The 23,234-nt window shown below is 42.0% G+C and overlaps 1 protein-coding gene across 2 annotated transcripts; it reads left to right on the top strand.

Moving 5' to 3' along the window:
- The first annotated feature begins 4,871 nt into the window (after positions 1–4,871).
- On the top strand, positions 4,872–14,338 carry LOC139395729 (zinc finger protein 436-like). Of its 2 annotated transcripts, XM_071143071.1 has the most exons (3): positions 4,872–5,374; positions 6,177–6,500; positions 13,399–14,338. In XM_071143071.1, the coding sequence occupies exons 1-3, from the start codon at positions 5,107–5,109 to the stop codon at positions 14,187–14,189; spliced, it is 1,383 nt and encodes a 460-aa protein (XP_070999172.1). In that variant the 5' UTR covers positions 4,872–5,106; the 3' UTR covers positions 14,190–14,338. The 2 variants fall into 2 exon arrangements, with proteins under 2 accessions (XP_070999172.1, XP_070999173.1); XM_071143072.1 differs by lacking the exons at positions 4,872–5,374; positions 6,177–6,500 and adding an exon at positions 11,866–12,509.
- Positions 14,339–23,234: the final 8,896 nt, after the last annotated feature.

Here is a 23,234-nt window from a genome sequence, read left to right as displayed (position 1 = left end):
GTCAATTCTCAATAAAATGTTTTCAGAATATGGGAAAAGGGCAATAATCCAGCTCCTTCTAAGTGTCTCTCAGTATAACGTTCTGTAGTGAATGAGTTCAGACTCTGGAAAGGTCTTTATGTTTACAATCAGATAGGCCCAACCCCTTTACACATTTAAATATTCTATTCAGGGCAAATTGTTTGGTGAAGGGAGGGAATATCACACCTCTGAGTGGGGGTTTTCTCACAAGTTGTATTTGCATTAATTCCATTTGAAAACAAAAGGTTGGCAGTTTGGAAAAACTCTCTCCAAAGGTCACTAACTCAAACTCTCATAAATGTTCTGAAGGGGATAAAAAAAATGCAGGGACAATTTAAGGTTGCTCCAGGTGTTATAAATCATTTAATGTATTCAATAGCAGAAGCCTTTATCCAGTAGTATTTACAGCTGTAGTTATGTGACTAAATAAAGTACATTTTCGTTATACCTAATATACGACATAATATGTCATGTGTATAGCCCTGAAAGCCTATGAAAGTACCAGGGCAGAGCTATGGGCTTTGGGCCTTTGGGCCTGTGGCATGTGAGCATATGGGCTTGTGGCATGTGAGATCCCCAAATCCGGAGTGGTGGAGATGGGCACCGCAGTGCGTACAGTGCGGTAACGCGAACGATCCCGGAGGAGCTGGCGGGAGCCCTTGGGAGAGTTCTCTTTTCTTTGTGAAGGGCAGGGCGCCCTGGAATGGGTTTGCCCCGAGAGAGGGGCCAAAGCCCTGGAAAGCGTTGCGGTTCCGGCGGCGTCCGGTGAGCTCTCGCTGGCCCTTGAAATTCTGGGGAAGAGGATGTAATTGTCTGGGGGTCTTTAAAAATCGATGAAAGCTCAAAACTTTCCCCAAATGGTCTCAAATTATATGTATGGGCACCCTGGAACAGAGCATGTATGATATATCACTGTGACGTTCCTATTTTGGGATATATGCAGCCTCAAAACAGGCTTGTTTTGCTGTATGTTCAAATCATGGTATGTTTATATAAATTGTCTGGGGGTGTTTAAAAATCGATAAAAAGCTCCAATGTTTACGAAAATGGTCTCAAATTGGAGATCTAGTTACACTGGAACAGAGCATGTGTGATACATCACTGTGACTTTCCAATTAATGGATCTATGCAGCTTCAAAACTGGCTTGTATTTGCTGAAAATTAAATTCAGGTATGTTTATCACATTCATCTGGGGATGTATAAAAATCTCAGAAAAGCTTCAATGTTTACGAAAATGGTCTCAAATTGGAGATCTAGTCACACTGGAACAGGGCATGTGTGATACATCACTATGGAGATCTAGTTACACTGGAACAGGGCATGTGTGATACATCACTGTGGAGATCTAGTCACACTGGAACAGGGCATGTGTGATACCAGGTGTTTAGTAAAACATAACTACACGAAAATCACAACATGCCGTGGCCCCCAGATAGACCCTTCTCAAATATATATGCTAAGTGACTTTTTGGAAACGGATCAGACAAAACAAGGGGTTGCTCGCCAATTTGCCGATTATTTGATTTATTATTTTTTATTATAATTTATTATTATTATTATTATTATTATATTTTCTTTCCGCCTTTATTTAATCTTTATTTAACTAGGCAAGTCAGTTAAGAACACATTCTTATTTTCAATGACGGCCTAGGAACGCAGAATGACAGATGTTTAACCTTGTCAGCTAGGGAGTTCCAACTTGCAACCTTACAGTTAACTAGTCCAACGCTCCAACCACCTGATTACATTGCACTCCAGGAGGAGCCTGCCTGTTACGCGAATGCAGTGAGCTACGTAAGTTTCTAGCTAGCATTAAACTTATCTTACAAAAAACAATCAATCAATGACTGTCATTGCTCCAATGTGTACTTAACCATAAACATCAATGCCTTTCTTAAAATCAATACACAAGTATATATTTTTAAACCTTTAGCTAAAATAAATCCAGGTTAGCAGGCAATATTAACCAGGTGAAATCGTGTCATTTCTCTTGCGTTCATTGCACGCAGAGTCAGGGTATATGCAACAGTTTGGGCCGCCTGGCTCTTTGCGAACTAATTTGCCAGAATTTTACGTAATTATGACATAACATTGAAGGTTGTACAATGTAACAGTAATATTTAGACTCATGGACCCGTTAGATAAAATACGGAACGGAACAAACGTCTTGTTTTCGAGGTGATAGTTTCCGGATCAGTCAAAGGTATATGGTTTAGAGAGAAATAGTTGACGCGTTATACTTCCTGTAATAACTTGTGGCTGAATTTGAAAGGGTTTCCTTCGTTATTTTACTGTTCATGTCTTCCATAGAGAATGTCTTGATCTACTTCAGATAAGGTCTGTGTTTCGTGTTTAAACCACCTCTGTTCATGTCTTCTATAGAGAATGTCTTGATCTACTTCAGATAAGGTCCGTGTTTCGTGCTTAAACCTCCTCTGTTCATGTCTTCCATAGAGAATGTCTTGATCTACTTCAGATAAGGTCTGTGTTTCGTGCAGGCTTCAACCTCCTCTGTTCATGTCTTCCATAGAGAATGTCTTGATCTACTTCAGATAAGGTCTGTGTTTCGTGTTTAAACCACCTCTGTTCATGTCTTCTATAGAGAATGTCTTCATCTACTTCAGATAAGGTCTGTGTTTCGTGCAGGTTAGGGTGCAGGTTAGGGTGCAGGTTAGGGTTCAGGTTAGGGTGCAGGTTAGGGTTCAGGTTAGGGTGCAGGTTAGGGTGCAGGTTAGGGTTCAGGTTAGGGTGCAGGTTAGGGTTCAGGTTAGGGTGCAGGTTAGGGTTCAGGTTAGGGTGCAGGTTAGGGTTCAGGTTAGGGTTCAGGTTAGGGTTCAGGTTAGGGTACAGGTTAGGGTGCAGGTTAGGGTACAGGTTAGGGTGCAGGTTAGGGTTCAGGTTAGGGTGCAGGTTAGGGTTCAGGTTAGGGTGCAGGTTAGGGTTCAGGTTAGGGTGCAGGTTAGGGTTCAGGTTCCTCTGTGTTTTGGTACCCGTGTAAATCTCACTAGGATAAGGTCACGTTTGTTAAGGTCACGTTTGTTAAGGTAACGTTTGTTAAGGTAACGTTTGTTAAGGTCACGTTTGTTAAGGTAACGTTTGTTAAGGTAACGTGTGTTAAGGTAATGTTTGTTAAGGTCACGTTTGTTAAGGTAACGTGTGTTAAGGTAACGTTTGTTAAGGTCACGTTTGTTAAGGTCACGTTTGTTAAGGTAACGTTTGTCAACATATTTTCATAAATGATCTTTGCTTATATTTAGCCAATATTGATCACAGTTACTTTGTCCTATGGATATCTACACAGTTATACAATTGGCAAGGTGGTGTAAGCCTACACTCAACACAGACCTTATTTTAAGTGAATCTAAAAATATCCTATGGAATAAATGAAGGAACCGCTTTTCAGATTTTGCTAGAAGGTCTCATGGGAATTATGACTCGCACTTTGGTAGTCAATTCTTACCATGTCCATTATTAAAATAGGATTTCCTGCATATAGAAATTACAGTTTTTGTTTTCAACATTCATCACAGGTAACTTAAACTCTATTTTTATTCAAACAGTTGACAGTATTTGTCTCCTAAGCAGACTCTTCAGTATCATTGTCACTTCAGAGGTGTGTGTGTGTGTGTGTGTGTGTGTGTGTGTGTGTGTGTGTGTGTGTGTGTGTGTGTGTGTGTGTGTGTGTGTGTGTGTGTGTGTGTGTTATAAGTTAAAAGAAAAGTGTTCATTGTTCATTCAGTATTGTTGCAATTGTCATTAATGTGTGTGTGTGATATATATATACAGTGGGGCAAAAAAGTATTTAGTCAGCCACCAATTGTGCAAGTTCTCCCACTTAAAAAGATGAGAGAGGCCTGTAATTTTCTTCATAGGTACACTTAAACTATGACAGACAAAATTAGAAAAAAAATTCCAGAAAATCACATTGTAGGATTTTTTATGAATTTATTTGCAAATTATGGTGGAAAATAAGTATTTTGTCACCTACAAACAAGCAAGATTTCTGGCTCTCACAGACCTGTAACTTCTTCTTTAAGAGGCTCCTCTGTCCTCCACTCGTTACCTATATTAATGGCACCTGTTTGAACTTGTTATCAGTATAAAAGACACCTGTCCACAACCTCAAACAGTCACACTCCAAACTCTATGCTGGATTATACTATAGCTGAGATCCCAATACCCATGTAAACATAGCTAAACATAGCTTACTGATAGATCAATGAGGTTAGATCCCAATACCCATGTAAACATAGCTTACTGACAGATCAATGAGGTCAGATCCAATACCCATGTAAACATAGCTTACTGATAGATCAATGAGGTTAGATCCAATACCCATGTGTTGTGAACAGGTCGATTGTAGCGGTAGTCGTTTCGATGGAGAATAACTTTACAGTTATTTTGACCGCGTGGTTATTGAAGTTGTGGTTTCGTGGAAGAAACCGTTGTTGTGCATCGTCTTTCAACGCTTCCATAGCTGATAATGACCAAACCTGTTTAGGCTTTTTGGGAATTTAACTTCAATTAACCTGAAAGTGTTCATAGTATAAACATCTGTTGGGTTGGTAGAATGTGGAAAGACCCACCTCATTGGTTAATATTCACTGTAGTAGAAACATCTGTTGGGTTGGTAGAATGTGGAAGTAGGTTTTAAATTCATACTTATTACAAATCTGCAGTTGTCTGACTATTATATTATTATTTAATGAAAGAAATGTAAAAATGCACTTTTTGTCTGGAAATAAAATAAACATTTATCTGCGTTAACCACTCCAGTCAACAGATGGCGATATGCGTTTTTCAGGCGATGCTATCAGAGTGACGTATAATGTAGTGGACGGGACGCTTCTTCAACAACATCTCGTCAGCCACCTCGGTAGCTTCCTAGCGGAAACGTTCAAGCTGTTCAGACTGCTTCGGTCTATATTTACTTCTGTATTTGGAACATAATTCTGTCTTTTAACTAGTTTCCCCATTTCATGTCATATTTCCGTTTAGTCAGGTAACGGTAGCTGGCTTGATAAATGAGCCTATCACTAGGCTAGTCGCTAACTAGCTAGGTTAGCTGGCTAACATCCCCGACCATGAGCTCAGCAAGCTACTGCCCTCCTGCTAAAAAAGAGGTCTGCTGGAAGGAGGAAGAAGGTGTTTGGCTGAACGTTGTCGTGAAAGAGGAGAATGAAGAGGAGGATGTCACAGTAAACGAAGAAGTCGAGGGTGAGGCTGTTACACAGAAAGAAGAGGAAGAAAACCATTATACTTTTTTTGGAGTGAATGAAGGAGAGATAACTGTCATATTGAAGGAGGAGGAGAGGGAAGAAGAGGAGGAGACAGAAGATCTGAGTAACACCAGTAAGTCCTGTCTTGAAAATAGTTGTTGAACTGATACGTGGTTTTAAAACGGCATTCTACTCTAGTTCTGAGCTTAAATGCCGTTGTTTAATGTAGGAATTGATAAAGCTACACTGTAAGATGTGAATACCATCAAGAAGCTGGCCAACAACAAAACTTTAACAATGGATTTGCACCCAAAATCACAACTTAAATGTCTCACGGAATGGACTTGCCTTCATTCAATACTGCAATTCCACTGTACTAAACTGGAGGCGATTTCCAGCCCGTCGTTGACTGCGGTCAAGTGAGCCGACAGTCGCAAAACGCGGTCAGGCCATCTGCTCTTCGGTTTTTTCCTGAATTTGCGTGCGCGAAAACACTTTACGGAATGGCGTTTTTTCAGGTAGGGAAACTGAGTTGAATGGACACTCATGCACAGGTAGTCGAGACGATGGCTACAAATCATTACAAGCAAACCGTTTGAAGCACACCTATTCAATCTTCCATAATAAAAATGATACCAAATTGTTTATTTAATTTTGGCGTTATCATAAAGTACTTTATCATTGCTAGAGTGTCAAGCGTAGGCTGGACTGGTGTAAACGCTACAACATACAATGACATTCTAGACCATTCTATAGGCCTCTCTGACTAAGAACACACAGAGACCTGCATTTTGTAGTGGCTTTAATAACACTTGTGAAAAGTGACTTCAGGTGGTTGAGGGATCTAGTCTAGATTAAATGTCATAGGAAGTTTTATCATGTGGAGGTTTCATTCAGGTCTCTGTTTAATTAAATAATCTGTTTGTCTTTGTCAGGAGAGAGACCAGACTCTCCTTCTGACAGCAGGAAGAGTCCTTCAGGGAAACCAGACCCCGAGACGTCCAAACCAGCAGGACGACATCACTGCTCCCAGTGTGGAAAGAGTTTTACTCAGTTAGGGAGCCTGAGAACACATAAGAGAATACACACTGGAGAGAAGCCTTACCACTGTTCCCAATGTGGAATGTCATTTACCCAGTTAGGGAGCCTGCAAACGCATGAGAGGGGACACACAGGGGAAAAGCTTTTCCAATGTTCCCATTGTGGAAAGAGTTTTGGCCATGTAGGAAACCTGAACAAGCATGAGAGGACACACACAGGTAAGAAGATGTACCGCTGCTCCCAGTGTGGAGAGAGATTTACCCGGTTAAGGTACCTGAAAGAGCATGAAAGAATACATACAAATACACAGGAGGAGAAGACATACCACTGCTCTCATTGTGGAAAGACATTTTCCCAGTCAGAAAACCTGAAAACACATGAGAGAATCGAGAGGCTGTGTTCTGACTTGTGTTTTTGACTGAGAATGTGTGTTTGTTTGGGCTGTCAGACTTGAGTTCACTTCGTATAATGTTAGTGCACTATTTTTAATTGTGATTAATCCAGTGTCTGAAAGGGTTAAAAACACACTGAAAACATCCAGAATACATCCTATATACAGCTAAAATCTACAATGCCATGTAAACACAAGATGACATTGAGGTTAAATAAAGTGTGATTTATCAATGGAACATATTTTGACACGTCCACTGTGTGTCTCTGTAGAGTCATAATATTCATAACAACTAGAGGTCAAACAGGGAGATGGTTCCATTCATTTTCCCCACAGGGCTGTGTTTTGTTTAGACTCACCCTGGTGTAATGTTTTGATAACCATGTAAACCTCTCTGGGACAAGGTGACTGAGGACACAGTGTGTTGTGAATTTATTGTCATGTTTTTAAAATGGTATGACTGCCTTTATTTTAGCTGGATCCCAGGAAGAGTAGCTGCTGCCTTGGCAGGAACTAATGGGGATCCATAATAAACCCCAGGAAGAGTAGCTGCTGCCTTGGCAGGAACTAATGGGTATCCATAATAAACCCCAGGAAGAGTAGCTGCTGCCTTGGCAGGAACTAATGGGGATCCATAATAAACCCCAGGAAGAGTAGCTGCTGCCTTGGCAGGAACTAATGGGGATCCATAATAAACCCCAGGAAGAGTAGCTGCTGCCTTGGCAGGAACTAATGGGGATCCATAATAAACCCCAGGAAGAGCAGCTGCTGCCTTGGCAGGAACTAATGGGGATCCATAATAAACCCCAGGAAGAGTAGCTTCTGCCTTGGCAGGAACTAATGGGGATCCATAATAAACCCCAGGAAGAGTAGCTGCTGCCTTGGCAGGAACTAATGGGGATCCATAATAAACCCCAGGAAGAGTAGCTGCTGCCTTGGCAGGAACTAATGGGGATCCATAATAAACCCCAGTAAGAGTAGCTGCTGCCTTGGCAGGAACTAATGGGGATCCATAATAAACCCCAGGAAGAGTAGCTGCTGCCTTGGCAGGAACTAATGGGAATCCATAATAAACCCCAGGAGGAGTAGCTGCTGTCTTGGCAGGAACTAATGGGGATCCATATTAAACCCCAGGAAGAGTAGCTGCTGTCTTGGCAGGAACTAATGGGGATCTATAATAAACCCCAGGAAGAGCAGCTGCTGCCTTGGCAGGAACTAATGTGGATCCATAATAAACCCCAGGAAGAGTAGCTGCTGCCTTGGCAGGAACTAATGGGGATCCATAATAAACCCCAGGAAGAGTAGCTGCTGCCTTGACAGGAACTAATGGGGATCTATAATAAACCCCAGGAAGAGTAGCTGCTGCCTTGACAGGAACTAATGGGGATCTATAATAAACCCCAGGAAGAGTAGCTGCTGCCTTGACAGGAACTAATGGGGATCCATATTAAACCCCAGGAAGAGTAGCTGCTGCCTTGGCAGGAACTAATGGGGATCCATAATAAACCCCAGGAAGAGTAGCTGCTGCCTTGGCAGGAACTAATGGGGATCCATAATAAACCCCAGGAAGAGTAGCTGCTGCCTTGGCAGGAACTAATGGGGATCCATAATAAACCCCAGGAAGAGTAGCTGCTGCCTTGGCAGGAACTAATGGGGATCCATAATAAACCCCAGTAAGAGTAGCTGCTGCCTTGGCAGGAACTAATGGGGATCCATAATAAACCCCAGGAAGAGTAGCTGCTGCCTTGGCAGGAACTAATGGGGATCCATAATAAACCCCAGGAGGAGTAGCTGCTGTCTTGGCAGGAACTAATGGGGATCCATAATAAACCCCAGGAAGAGTAGCTGCTGCCTTGGCAGGAACTAATGGGGATCTATAATAAACCCCAGGAAGAGCAGCTGCTGCCTTGGCAGGAACTAATGTGGATCCATAATAAACCCCAGGAAGAGTAGCTGCTGCCTTGGCAGGAACTAATGGGGATCCATAATAAACCCCAGGAAGAGTAGCTGCTGCCTTGACAGGAACTAATGGGGATCCATAATAAACCCCAGGGAGAGTAGCTGCTGCCTTGACAGGAACTAATGGGGATCTATAATAAACCCCAGGAAGAGTAGCTGCTGCCTTGGCAGGAACTAATGGGGATCCATAATAAACCCCAGGAAGAGTAGCTGCTGCCTTGGCAGGAACTAATGGGGATCCATAATAAACCCCAGGAAGAGTAGCTGCTGCCTTGGCAGGAACTAATGGGGATCCATAATAAACCCCAGGAAGAGTAGCTGCTGCCTTGGCAGGAACTAATGGGGATCCATAATAAACCCCAGGAAGAGTAGCTGCTGCCTTGGCAGGAACTAATGGGGATCCATAATAAACCCCAGGAAGAGTAGCTGCTGCCTTGGCAGGAACTAATGGGGATCCATAATAAACCCCAGGAAGAGTAGCTGCTGCCTTGGCAGGAACTAATGGAGATCCATAATAAACCCCAGGAAGAGTAGCTGCTGCCTTGGCAGGAACTAATGGGGATCCATAATAAACCCCAGGAAGAGTAGCTGCTGCCTTGGCAGGAACTAATGTGGATCCATAATAAACCCCAGGAAGAGTAGCTGCTGCCTTGGCAGGAACTAATGGGGATCCATAATAAACCCACAGGAAGAGTAGCTGCTGCCTTGGCAGGAACTAATGGGGATCCATATTAAACCCCCAGGAAGAGTAGCTGCTGCCTTGGCAGGAACTAATGGGGATCCACAATAAACCCCAGGAAGAGTAGCTGCTACCTTGGCAGGAAATAATGGGGATCCATAATAAACCCCAGGAAGAGTAGCTGCTGCCTTGGCAGGAACTAATGGGGATCCATAATAAACCCCAGGAAGAGTAGCTGCTGCCTTGGCAGGAACTAATGGGGATCCATAATAAACCCCAGGAAGAGTAGCTGCTGCCTTGGCAGGAACTAATGGGGATCCATAATAAACCCCAGGAAGAGTAGCTGCTGCCTTGGCAGGAACTAATGGAGATCCATAATAAACCCCAGGAAGAGTAGCTGCTGCCTTGGCAGGAACTAATGGGGATCCATAATAAACCCCAGGAAGAGTAGCTGCTGCCTTGGCAGGAACTAATGGGGATCCATAATAAACCCCAGGAAGAGTAGCTGCTGCCTTGACAGGAACTAATGGGGATCCATAATAAACCCCAGGAAGAGTAGCTGCTGCCTTGGCAGGAACTAATGGGGATCCATAATAAACCCCAGGAAGAGTAGCTGCTGCCTTGACAGGAACTAATGGGGATCCATAATAAACCCCAGGAAGAGTAGCTGCTGCCTTGGCAGGAACTAATGGGGATCTATAATAAACCCCAGGAAGAGTAGCTGCTGCCTTGGCAGGAACTAATGGGGATCCACAATAAACCCCAGGAAGAGTAGCTGCTGTCTTGGCAGGAACTAATGGGGATCCATAATAAATACAAATACTCTTATCAATATATTTGTCTCTCTTTACTCTCAGATTTGAAAATGCTAATTAGCATCAAAGTAGACAACATGCAAGACTACAAATCCCTGCAAGCTCCTGCAAGTCATCTCTAGCCAACACATTTCACAGAACAGTTCATAGAATTGTCCATTGAAATAAATTTTGACAATTTAATCATTGCTACATTAAGGCCTGATTGGTGGAGTGCTGCAGAGATGGTTGTCCTTCTGGAAGGTTCTCCCGTCTCCACAGAGGAAATCTGGAGCTCTGTCAGAGTGAACATCGGGTTCTTGTTCACCTCCTTGACCAAGGCCCTTCTCCCCCGATGTCTCAGTTTGGCCGGGCGGCCAGCTCTAGAAAGAGTATTGGTGGTTCCAAACTTCTTCCATTTAAGAATGATGGCGGCCATTGTGTTCATGGGGACCGTCAATGCTGCAGACATTTTTGGTACCTTTCCCCAGATCTATGCCTCGACACAATCCTGTCTCAGAGCTCTACGAACAATTTCTTTGACCTCATGGCTTGGTTTTTGCTCTGACATGCACTGTCAACTTTGGGACCTTATATAGACAGGTGTGTGCCTTTCCAAACCATGTCTAATTTATTGAATTTACCACAGGTGGACTCCAATCAAGTTGTAGAATCATCTCAAGGATGACCAATGGAATCAGGATGCATCTGAGCTCAATTTCGAGTCTCATAGCAAAGGGTCTGAATACTTAAGTAAAGACATTTGCGAAAATGTCTGAAAACCAGTTTTTGGTTTGTCATTATGGGGTATTGTGTGTCGGTTGATGAGGGGAAAAACATATTCAATTTTAGAATGAAGTTGTAACGTAACTAAATGTGGAATAAGTGAAGGGGTCTGAATACTTAATGAATACACTGTATACGACTGGAAGAGGTTTCTATCATTGGCAGTTTTGTACACAGTCAGGTGATACGTGGTATAGAAAGTCCAATCTTAGGAGAGAACATGGGAGGCACTATACTGTGTGTCTGCAGGTGTCTATCTGGTCAAAACCACTGATACAGGTGCCCCTCCATTCTCTGGTGGGATGGATCATGTCTACAGAGAAACCTACATTCAAATACTTAGATTTGTGAAATTATTAGATATTACTTGTTAGATATTACTGCACTGTCGGAGCTAGAAACACAAGCATTTTGCTACACCTGCAATAACATTTGCTAAACACGTGTATGTGACCAATAAAATGTGATTTTGATTTGAAATAAACGTCCTATTTATCAAAGGTGCTTTTGGCTGGAGTCAAAATGACTCCAAATGATTTTAATTTGTTAAAAGTCCTTATTGATACAGAAACACTCAACCATGATTTAGATGTATTAAGAACAAGTTGATTGACAAAGTCATGAAAAATTGGATGAATTGACTAAACCACATTTTGGCTGTGATAAAAGATATGCCTCAGTTCAAAATGATCCATGTCAGAACTATGGTTCAATGTAAATATGTAGTGGGTCTAAAGTTTGTTTTAAAATATCACTCATTAAACACGAATCAATCAACACATGCTTTTCTTTGAACGACTTAATATGATAATCAACTTTAATGAAATAAATGAAAAATAAACTTTTGGTTCCTCAACTGCGTTGCCACTCCAGTCAGCAGATGGCGATGTGCGTCTTTTAGGTTCAGGCGACGCTGCCAGTGTGACGTGTAATCTAGTGGACGGGACGCTCCTTCAACAACAACAGTTAGACACCTCGGTAGCTTTATAGCAAACATAGCTACAACATTCACTCTCTTTACACTGTTTTGGTGTATATTAGTCGCTGTGTATTAAACACACTTCTGTCGTATGTACGTGTTGGCCCATTTAATTATATATTTACGTTGTTTATCAGCTAGCTGGTTTGCTAAATTAGCTTAGAACTAGGCTAGTTGCTAATGCTAGCTAGCGAACATCTCCGACCATGAGTTCATTAAGTTACTCTCCTCCTGCTAAAGAAGAAGAGGTCTTCTGGACGGAGAAAGAAGCTCTCCTGAAAGAGGAGGAGGAAGAGAAGGATGTTTCAATACAAAAACAAGTAGAGGGTGAGGCTGTTACCGTGAAAGAAGAAGAGAAAGACGTTTCAGTGAAAGAAAAGGAAGACTCGTTCAGAGTGAAAGAGGAGGAGGATGTTACAGTAAAAGAAGAGGAGGCAGAGAGAGAGAGGGATGCAGTTTTTGGAGTGAAAGAGGGGGAGGGGGAGATGACTGTCACATCGAAAAAGGAAGAGGAGGACGAAGAGGAGGAAACTGGATATCTGGGCCCGGTTTCCCCAACGCATCTTAAGGTATCCTATGGTTCTGACGGTGAATTTAGCCGTAAGATGGTTTTGAGAAACCGGGCCGTGATTAACACTAGTAAGTACTGTCTTAAAAACAGAGGCACAAACTCTGCAGTTGTTGAACTGATGTGTGGTGTTAAAGGGGAAATATGTAATTGCTACATTTATATTATATATAGCCATTGATTCTTGAAGAATATAACACATACCTCATGAGCTTAGTTCAACTGTTGTACCCCATCAGAACCCCAAATAAGATTTTTTTACGCCAATGTTTAGAAACAATGTAAATCAACACTGTTTAGCCTCAACATGGTTAAAACTATCATGTTGATTTCATGGATGGTCAGTCCTTGCATCCGTAGGTCTGTCTATGAATTTGAGAGTAGTTACATTTCTCCAGACCCATCCATCATCTTATTACCAAAACAGTGGTGGAATGACATCCCTGTTATTGTTTGAACTGCAGATTGGTTGATCGATTGATTTGGCTTTTTTAAAGGGACAACCTAGCATTTAAACAGCAACAAAATGCCTGCCCTGAGACTTGGTTTGGTAAACAGCTGAGGGATGGGGGCTGGATAAATGTAACCACTCTGGGGGCTGGATAAATGTAACCACTCTCACATTCAATTCATTTCCCTCGTGCGCCTATTTTAGCAAACACAGAAAGGGGCCTATATTGGTGACCAAAGGTTGTCTGGCACACTGCTTAGGGGTTCAGCAACTATAATAACTTATTTCTAGCAGACAATCATCGATGTTACGACTAATGTGAAAACATGACAAAATATGACTATTGTTGCTCACTTGACTGTCTCAAGACAATTGTCAAATAATTTTAACATTCATTACAGACGTCAATTGTTGTACAACATCATGGCTACGCTGTTGGCATCACCTTTTACAGTGGATTTCTGCTGTTGTGGGCCTTTAACCATCTGTCTGACTTGTTGTTCACACAGGAGAGAGATGTGACTATCGTGGATCCTCTGGGGAGCCTCAACAACATCATGAAGCTGACGAGGCAGGGAAGAGTCCCTCCCGATCAGAACACCTCAAGAAACACCAGTGGAGACCAACAGGGAAGAAATCGCACTGCTGCTCTAACTGTGGGAAGAGTTACTTAAGATCAAATTCACTAAAAGTACACATGAGAATTCACACTGGAGAGAAACCTTACAGCTGTGATCAATGTGGAAAGAGTTTTACTACATCTAGCCATCGGATTGTACACCAGAGAACACACACAGGAGACAAATCTTATAGCTGTGATCAATGTGGGAAGAGTTTTACTCAGTCAAGCAGCCTGTTGTCTCACCAGAGAACACACACAGGAGAGAAACCTTACAGCTGTTATCAATGTGGGAAGAATTTTACTCAGTCAAGCAACCTGGTATCACACCAGAGAACACACACAGGAGAGAAACCTTATAGTTGTGAACAATGTGGGAAGAATTTTACAACATCCAGCCATCTGATTATACACCAGAGAACACACACAGGAGAGAAGCCTTATAGCTGTGAACAATGTGGGAAGAATTTTACTACATCTAGTCATCTGATTGTACACCAGAGAACACACCCAGGAGAGAAACCTCATAGCTGTGAACAATGTGGGAAGAATTATACTACATCTAGCCATCTGATTGTACACCAGAGAACACACACAGGAGAGAAACCTCATAGCTGTGGTCAATGTGACAAGAGATACTCTGATAAAAGATCTCTGATCAAACATCAGAAAATACATTAATGATGGAGTTGTTTCATGATATCAATGAATTAATGTCACAATGTAGAATGTTTAAACATTGTAGTAGGAGTATTTTAATGATGTCACAATGTAGAATGTTTAAACATTGTAGTAGGAGTATTTTAATGATGTCACAGTGTAGAATGTTTAAACATTGTAGAAGGAGTATTTTAATGATGTCACAATGTATAATGTTTAAACATTGTAGTAGGAGTATTTTAATGTCACAGTGTAGAATGTTTAAACATTGTAGAAGGAGTATTTTAATGATGTCACAGTGTAGAATGTTTTAACATTGTAGAAGGAGTATTTTAATAATGTCACAATGTAGAATGTTTTCACATTGTAGTAGGAGTATTTTAATGATGTCACAATGTAGAATGTTTTAACATTGTAGTAGGAGTATTTTAATGATGTCACAATGTAGAATGTTTAAACATTGTAGAAGGAGTATTTTAATGATGTCACAATGTATAATGTTTTAACATTGTAGTAGGAGTATTTTAATAATGTCACAATGTAGAATGTTTTTACATTGTAGTAGGGGTATTTTAATGATGTCACAATGTAGAATGTTTTAACATTGTAGATGGAGTATTTTAATGATGTCACAATGTAGAATGTTTTAACATTATAGAAGGAGTATTTTAATGATGTCACAATGTAGAATGTTTAAACATTGTAGAAGGAGTATTTTAATGATGTCACAATGTAGAATGTTTTAACATTGTGGTAGGAGTATTTTAATGATGTCACAATGTAGAATGTTTAAACATTGTAGAAGGAGTATTTTAATGATGTCACAATGTAGAACTCTAAATGTTTGCCCCCTGTTCAATTGATTTCAGCATGATATGGATATTAGCCTCAGGGGGAAAATCCAGGCTCTGAATTGAAAGAGTGTTATTTATATGATATAACAGAAAGTGACTAACACAAAAAGAGCTGTGTTACACTTACAGCATTGGTGACCCACTGGAATCAAAATGTAGCTAGATGTTTTCTACAAGTTGTCCTCTAACCAGTGATGTACACATTATTCCCAGATTCCATGTGGTTTTTGAGCTGTTAGTTTTAACAGGACAACCTCATCTCCCCACTCTCACACAAATGATTTCAACATGATATCGATGAGGGATGAAAAATAAGTGTTGTGTTCCTTTGTTTAACGACCTCTAAATGTAAATGCATCTCTCCAAAATGTAGCTGACTGTCTTCTGCAGGTTGTCCTCTAACCAGGGAGGTAAAATATATCTCCCATTTCCATGTGTTTTTAGTTGTGTTAGTTTCAACAGCACCAACAACCTGATTTGTCCTCTAACCAGGGAGGTAAAATATATCTCCCATTTCCATGTGTTTTTAGTTGTGTTAGTTTCAACAGCACCAACAACCTGATTTGTCCTCTAACCAGGGAGGTAAAATATATCTCCCATTTCCATGTGTTTTTAGTTGTGTTAGTTTCAACAGCACCTACAACCCGATTTCCCCCCTAATTGATATCAGTGATTTATTGCTACTTGTCAGAACAACAGTGTTTCTGGTGCTGGTGCATTTTAAAAGGTGCTTGTTTCAGTAATATGATTATTGTTGCAGATGTTTGTGCAGATGGTACATTTTATGTTTAGGTTTTCAGTATCACAAATGGTTTCTGCATATTGGTTATTAATTTGGACACATTAAAGCTGTGTTTTGACATTGGGCTGTACCACCTAGCTAAATGTCATTGAAAAGACGTTGAAAAGAAGACGATACCCAACGTCCAATATACGTTTGGTTTTAGTTGAAGGTTGTAAATATTTATTTTCAGGTTGTTGTTAATAACGACTTGAAAACAACTTAATTTCAATGTTCTTCCAGTTTAGACACATTGACTGTTGTGTAAAATATTGAATCAACTATTTCACCAAACCAGAACCTGTGAATTCAACTAGACTTTATTACAAACAGTAACAAAGCTGAACAATTCCATGGAAGAACTGACTCTTCATTCTTAGTACTTGGCTTTTATACAGTCTGACCCTGATATAACAGTCTAACCACTAGGCTACCCTGCTGCCCCAATAATACACGAAATACATGTAATATAGCCTATACAGTCTGATCCTTACATAACATTATAACCACTACCCTGCTGCCCCAATACTACACTAAATACATGTAATATAGCCTATACAGTCTGATCCTTATATAACATTATAACCACTAGGCTACCCTGCTGCCCCAATAATACACTAAACACATGTAATATAGCCTATACAGTCTGATCCTTACATAACATTCTAACCACTACCCTGCTGCCCCAATAATACACTAAACACATGTAATATAGCCTATACAGTCTGATCCTTACATAACATCACCACTCCACTTTATGAATCTAGTTGTCTTGCTTAGTTTCCATTCTCTTATTGGCTCAGACATTGGGGCATAGATTCTATTGGTGGTGACATGCACACTCCTACTGGGGCCTATAACTGATTATCTAATGTTCCTGTCCAAAGGTCTTCACAAGTTCAGACCGAGACACAAGTTCAGACTGATGTTGTCTGTGTGATTAACACATGTGTGTGTCCAGTATCCTTCACAAGTTCAGACCGATGTTGTCTGTGTGATTAACACATGTGTGTGTCCAGTATCCTTCACAAGTTCAGACTGATGTTGTCTGTGTGATTAACCCATGTGTGTGTCCAGTATCCTTCACCAGATCAGATATGGTTCAGACCAGTCACGTCTTGTTAGTCTACCTTTCCTCATCTACACAGATTCTGTTTATGTTCTGTTCTTTACATGTCTAATAGTTGACTCGATGTTGATCCAGCTTTGTACAGTCACATGGGCTCAGCCTTCATTCTGCTTACACATGTCTAGTAGTTAAACTCATATTGATTATTCTATCTACTTCAAAGAGAACAGCATAGTTACCAGATGTCTGGAAAATCCTCCCACACAGTCAGTTAGGAACAAATAGTTATTTACAATGACAACCAATCCCGGACAACGCTGGGCCCATTGTATATTACTTACTTACTTACTTACACACAGAACTACTAGTTACCCCTCCACTCTCTCCCTGAGTCCAGGCCCCAGACAGACAGACAGACAGACAGACAGACAGACAGACAGACAGACAGACAGAACTACTAGTTACCCCTCCACTCTCTCCCTGAGTCCAGGCCCCAGACAGACAGAACAGCAACACCGTCAGAACTATAGTCTTCATTCTGAAATGACTCTGGTCTTCTTCAGAAGTAGTGCAGTAGTCTACAGGGTTCAGAACTCACCTTTTTAAACACTTCTTATCACTCATATCATGAGGTTTCCCGAAGGCGCCAGGCTCCCCAGCATTATGCAGTCCTGCACAATCATTACGCACAAACTTTGAAAGTGTTTACTTATCAGACCCACATATATAATAAATATACTATAATATACTATATTCATATGCTTTTAGTACTCACACATGAATCATATCCTGTTTGCAGGTCATGTGTTGTTTTGAGCCAGCAGTAAAAACACACTGACAGGAGAGTTCCTCTTATGGCCACTAGGTGGAAATCTGGTGTCATAGACGCAGGACTGTAGACTAGAAAGAACGATTGTCCCAATTATCCTCCTTTCTCCTAAAGTGTGCACTTGTTCACTTCCATTCACTGAAATGACTGGTTTACTAAATATGGTGGAAACTCCCACTTGATAACAAAAGGTAGAGTCCTCTGAGTGGAACGGTGTGACAAACAGTACCTCCTCTCCTCTTCTCCCCTCTCCCTCTCCCTCTCCTCTCCTCTCCCTCTCCTATTCTCCCCTCTCCCTCTCCTCTCCTCTCCCTCTCCCCTTCTCCCAACCTCCTCCTCTCCTCTCCTCTCCTCTCCTCTCCTCTCCTCTCCTCTCTTCTCCTCTCCTCTCCCTCTCCTCTTCTCCCCCCCCCTCTCCTCCCCTCTCCCATCCTCCTCTTCTCCCCCCTCTCCCCTTCTCCCCTCTCCCTCTCCTTCTCCCCTCTCCCTCTCCTCTTCTCCCTCTCCGTCTCCTCTTCTCCAACTCTCCCTCTCCTCTTCTCCGCCCTCTCCCTCTCCTCTCCTCTCCCCTTCTCCCCTCTTCCTCTCCTCTTCTCCCCCCTCTTCTCCCCCTCTTCTCTCCTCTTCTCCCCTCTCCTCTCCTCTTCTCCCCTCTCCCTCTCCTCTTCTCCCCTCTCCTCTTCTCCCCCCTCTCCTCTCCTCCCCTCTTCTCCCGTCTTCCTCTTCTCTCCCCTCCTCTCCTCTCCTCTCGTCTCCTCTTCATCTTTTTGTCACTGACTTCTCACCAGTGATGTCATCATTAGCAGTAACCTTTTCCTCTCTTGTTCCAGCCTGACCCTGACATACAGCATCAGGCCTGTTGAGTTGACCTGGGTAACAGACCTCTAGCTCCTACACCACATCCCCCCTTCTCCTGCTCTAACATGAGACCTCATCAGTACTCATTTTGGGTGCTGGTACTGTTTATATTTAGGTGCTGGAACATTAAGCCAATATTCTATAAGAGGTGAACTCAAGCAGTAGAAAGTTAGAGGTGATATTATAGGACACACTATGTGTAACGTTGCTGCTCTGTCAGCAGTTTCCTGTGGAGTTTTTTTAACATATCAGTTTGCTGTAGTGTGTTCAACCACTGATCCAAGATAAGTTGCTAAGAAGTTAATCTCACATCATTGAAGTTATGACGTAATGAGAGAGAAGTCATATAGCCTAGCAGTATTTTCCACTCTTCAGTCCACTCTTTATGACAGCAGACTGTGGAGCCCCAGTTAGAGGCAGACATGATACCTGCAGTGGTACTGATGACCCTGTTGTGGAGCACAGGTATGATGCTGTTATACTGATATACACTTGTGACAGTTACTGAGATATGTTTTGATATTATAAGATATATTATAATTTGCAGGGTTAGTAAAATAACATACAACTGGAAGCAGACAGTAAATATCTGTCTCAAAGCAGGACAATGATGTGATCACCTGTAAATGTACTTTACTGGAGCCTAACTGTCCATCTGGGGACAGGCACTAATGTCAGTTAAGTTGTGATGGTGTCATGCATCTGACTGTTGTATATTCAGTGTGTCAATGATTGATTGTATCTGTCTCTATGTAAATGAATGAGAGTATATATTATGTATTATATATTATATTGGTGTTATGTTAGAGTAGGAGAAGGGAGGGGTGTAGATGATAGATTAGCTAAGTCAAGACCAACAGGTCCAACACTATACGTCACGAAGAGAGAGAATGAGAGAGAGAAAGAGAGATGAGAAGAGAGGAGGGGTGGGGAGAGAGATTTGAGGAGGAGGAGAGAAGAGGGTAGGGGAGAGAGGAGGGTTGGGGAGAGAGGAGGGTAGGGGATAGAGGGTAGGGTAGAGAGAAGGGGAGGGGAGAAAGGAGGGAAGGGGAGAGTGGAGGATAGGAGAGAGAAGGGTAGAGTATAGATGATGGGAGGGAGGGGATAGAGAGATTTGCGGAGGAGAGAAGAGGGTAAGGGAGAGAGGAGGGTGGAGGAGAGATGGGGAATGTGTTTACACATGGGTGTTGTTGCACCATACCACTGTCTTCCCCATCATATCATGAAAGGTCATGTTATGTTGATTTAACCTCTGCCTCTCTCTGATTATAGCAGTTCAATATTAGTAAACTTTATTATCCCACATGAAGAAAGTCATGTGTCCATACAAACCATTCTAAAACCCAATAACAAGTAGTGTTTTATGGAACTACTTATACTTGACATATTATATATTATATTGGTCTGATGTTAGAGTAGGAGAAGGGGGGTGTAGATGATAGAGGTATGTTACCAAGGCAACAGATCTGATGCTATCTGTCAGGAAGACTGAGAGAGGAACAGAGAGAGAGAGAGAAGGCGTGGAGAGAAAGTGAGATGTCAACAGAGATAGGGCTGACAGACTAACATGCAGCCAACTGAATATCTTGTCTTTACTGACTTCTCACCAGTGATGTCATCATAACCAGTAACTTTTTCCACTCTTGGTCCGGCTCAGCTTGACCCCTGACCTCTGAAATTAATGATTTAAAAAATGATTTTAATTTTTTTAAATTAGATTTAATCTCATCTGCAAAGAGTTACACATTTGCATGGAAGGGGAATGTACACTACATGACCAAAAGTATGTGGACACCTGCTCATCTAACATCTCATTCCAAAATCATGGGCATTAATATGGAGTTGGTCCCCCCCTTTGCTGCTATAACAGCCTCCACTGTTCTGGGAAGACTTTCCACTAGATGTTGGAACATTGCTGCTATAACAGCCTCCAGTCTTCTGGGAAGGCTTTCCACTAGATTTTGGAACATTGCTGCAGGGACTTGCTTCCATTCAGCCACAACAGCATTAGTGAGGTTGGGCGATTAGGCCTGGCTCAGTCGACGTTTCAATTCATCCCTAAAGGTATTAAATGGGGTTTAGGTCAGGGCTCTGTGAAGGCCAGTCAAGTTCGTCCACATCGATCTCAACAAACTATCTCTGTATGGACCTCGCTTTGTGTACAGGGGCATTGTCATGCTGAAACAGGAAAGGGCCTTCCCCAAACTGTTGCCACAAAGTTGGAAGCACAGAATAGTCTAGAATGTCATTGTATGCTGTAGCGATTAGATTTCCCTTCAATGAAACTAAGGGGCCTAACACGATCCATTAAAAACAACCCCAGACCATTATTCCTCCTCCACCAAACTTTACAGAAGGGGTGTCCACATACTTTTGTATATATAGTGTATGTACACATGGGTGTTGTTGCACCATACCAACGATAAGCCTGTCTTCCCCATCACATCATGAAAGGTCATGTTGATGTTCATTTAACCTCTGTCTCTCTTCCTCTGACTCCTCCCTTTCTCCTTTGTTTCTCTCTGTCTCTCTGTCTCTTTCTCTCTCTTTCTCCTCTGTCTCTCTCTTTCTCCTCAGATCTCCAGGCTCAAAGTGTCAGTCCACCAGGTAGGTAGAGTATAAATCTACAGTGATTATAGCAGTTCAATATTAGTCAACTTTATTTTCCCACATGGAGAAATTCATGTGTCCATACAAACCATTCTAAACCCCAATAACAAGTAGTGTTTTATGGAACGACTAATACTTGTCAACCACAAAGCATTACTGCTGTTAGAATAACAGAATCACTGTCATCATCTGTCCTCACCATTGTGTTTTCCTCTCTGCTGTTTACAGCTGAATACTCAGTCAGACTGGTGAATGAGACCACTTCCTGTTCTGGGACAGTGGAAGTCTTCTACAGAGGAGAGTGGTTGAGTCTATGTTCTAGTTGGTGGAGAATGATGAAAGAGGTTAAGGTTGTGTGTAGAGAGCTGGACTGTGGGAATCCTGTAGCTGAATCTAGAGGAGGTCTGATTGAAAAGGGAAGAGGAGGAGTCATGCAAATGAGTACTTGCAAGGGACATGAGTCTTCTGTTAGACAGTGTGGCATCAGAAGAGGAGGACGTGGTGTCTGTGATGGTAAATATTATCGTCATGTGACCTGTTCAGGTAAGAGACTGGTCATATTGAGAGATTTATTTATACATTATATAATATTACCATGTATCATGTTTTATGTGTTTTTATTTCTTTAAATAGAGGGAGAGATGTCAGATGTATTTAAACATTATATTTGTGTTTGTCATATTGGTTTATGGGAGATGTTCATGGGCAGATCATTGTAGTTCAGATGGTACTGAAGTGAAGCTGCCTGATGGATGTCCAGCTGTTTATTTTCTATAAAGTGAAGTGAACTTATTCCTGTCTCCTGCCTGCATTATTCCCAACCCGATCCTGAGTGACTAAGAACCCATTTCTACCTCTTACAGTATCAAACATAGCAAACTACTATCTTTTATCCAACATATTTGTGTTTCGTCCTTGACGGTGTCATCAACAAAACTGATTGATTGTTCAACCTCTTTTTCTCCAGAGTCTGTGCGGCTTGTGGATGGAGCTGGTCTCTGCTCTGGGAGAGTGGAGGTGAAGTCCAATCAGTCCTGGGCCTCAGTGTGTGAAGCTGACTTTGACCGGCAGGATGCAGAGGTAGTCTGTAGGGATGTTGGCTGTGGGTCTCCTGCAGCTCTACAGGGGGGGCTCTATGGAGAAGGTGAGGGTCAGACCTGGGATAAAGAGTTCCAGTGTAAAGGCAAAGAGTCCCTTCTCCTGGACTGTGACACCTCAGACAGAAAAAACACCTGCCTACCTGGTAATGCTGTTGGAGTCACCTGCTCAGGTAAGAAACAGTTTGTCACTCAATTAACATTGTTTCTCACCTGGAGTGAAGAATATGAGAGACAATATAGGTGTGTTTTAGTGAGAAAATAGCAAGATTACTGTCTCTCTCTCTTCTTTTTTCAGAGCCTGATGATGTGAGGCTGGTGGGAGGAGGCAGTCGCTGTGCTGGTGGAGTGGAGTGGTACGACCAGGGAGAGTGGAGGATTGTGGGTTCAGTCTTGAACGTGAAGGATACAGCTGCAGTAGTGTGCAGACAGCTGGGTTGTGGTTCCACTGTTTCAGTACAACCTATAAAAACCACGAGAGGGTTTTTAGTGTCCTGTTCTGGGTCTGAGTCTTCACTGAGGGAGTGTGAGAGAAGTTATGATCTCCATCCTGGACTCACGGTGATCTGCTCAGGTAATAAGATATACTATATTGCCAAAACTATGTGGACATCAGTGGATTCTGCTATTTCAGACACACCTGTTGCTGACAGGTGTATAAAATTGAGCACACAGCCAAGCAATCTCCATAGACAAACATTGGCAGTAAAATTTCCTTACTGAAGGTCTCGGTGAATTTCAATGTGGCACGTCTAGGAGCAACAACGACTCAGCCGTGAAGTGGTAGACAACACAAGCTCACAGAACGGACCGCCGAGTTCTGAACCACGTAGAGCCTAAAAATAATCCTCTGTTGTAAAACTCACTGCTGAGTTCCACATACTTTTGTCCATGTATTATATCTCCTTCCTGGACTCACAGTGATCTGCTCAGGAAATATCAAGATATTATCATTATATTCAACTGAT

This window comes from Oncorhynchus clarkii, unplaced genomic scaffold, assembly GCF_045791955.1.
Source record: "Oncorhynchus clarkii lewisi isolate Uvic-CL-2024 unplaced genomic scaffold, UVic_Ocla_1.0 unplaced_contig_5674_pilon_pilon, whole genome shotgun sequence".
Lineage (NCBI taxonomy): Eukaryota > Metazoa > Chordata > Actinopteri > Salmoniformes > Salmonidae > Oncorhynchus > Oncorhynchus clarkii.
Note: the sequence above shows the minus strand (reverse complement) of the source record. Positions and strands in the feature narration are given on the sequence as shown.

Coding starts and splice junctions, on each gene's coding strand:
- LOC139395729 (XM_071143071.1), top strand. CDS start 5,107: ATGAGCTCAGCAAGCTACTGCCCTCCTGCTAAAAAAGAGGTCTGCTGG. Junction 5,375..6,176: donor AGAAGATCTGAGTAACACCA/GTAAGTCCTGTC, acceptor TGTCTTTGTCAG/GAGAGAGACCAGACTCTCCT. Junction 6,501..13,398: donor GCATGAGAGGACACACACAG/GTAAGAAGATGT, acceptor TTGTTCACACAG/GAGAGAGATGTGACTATCGT.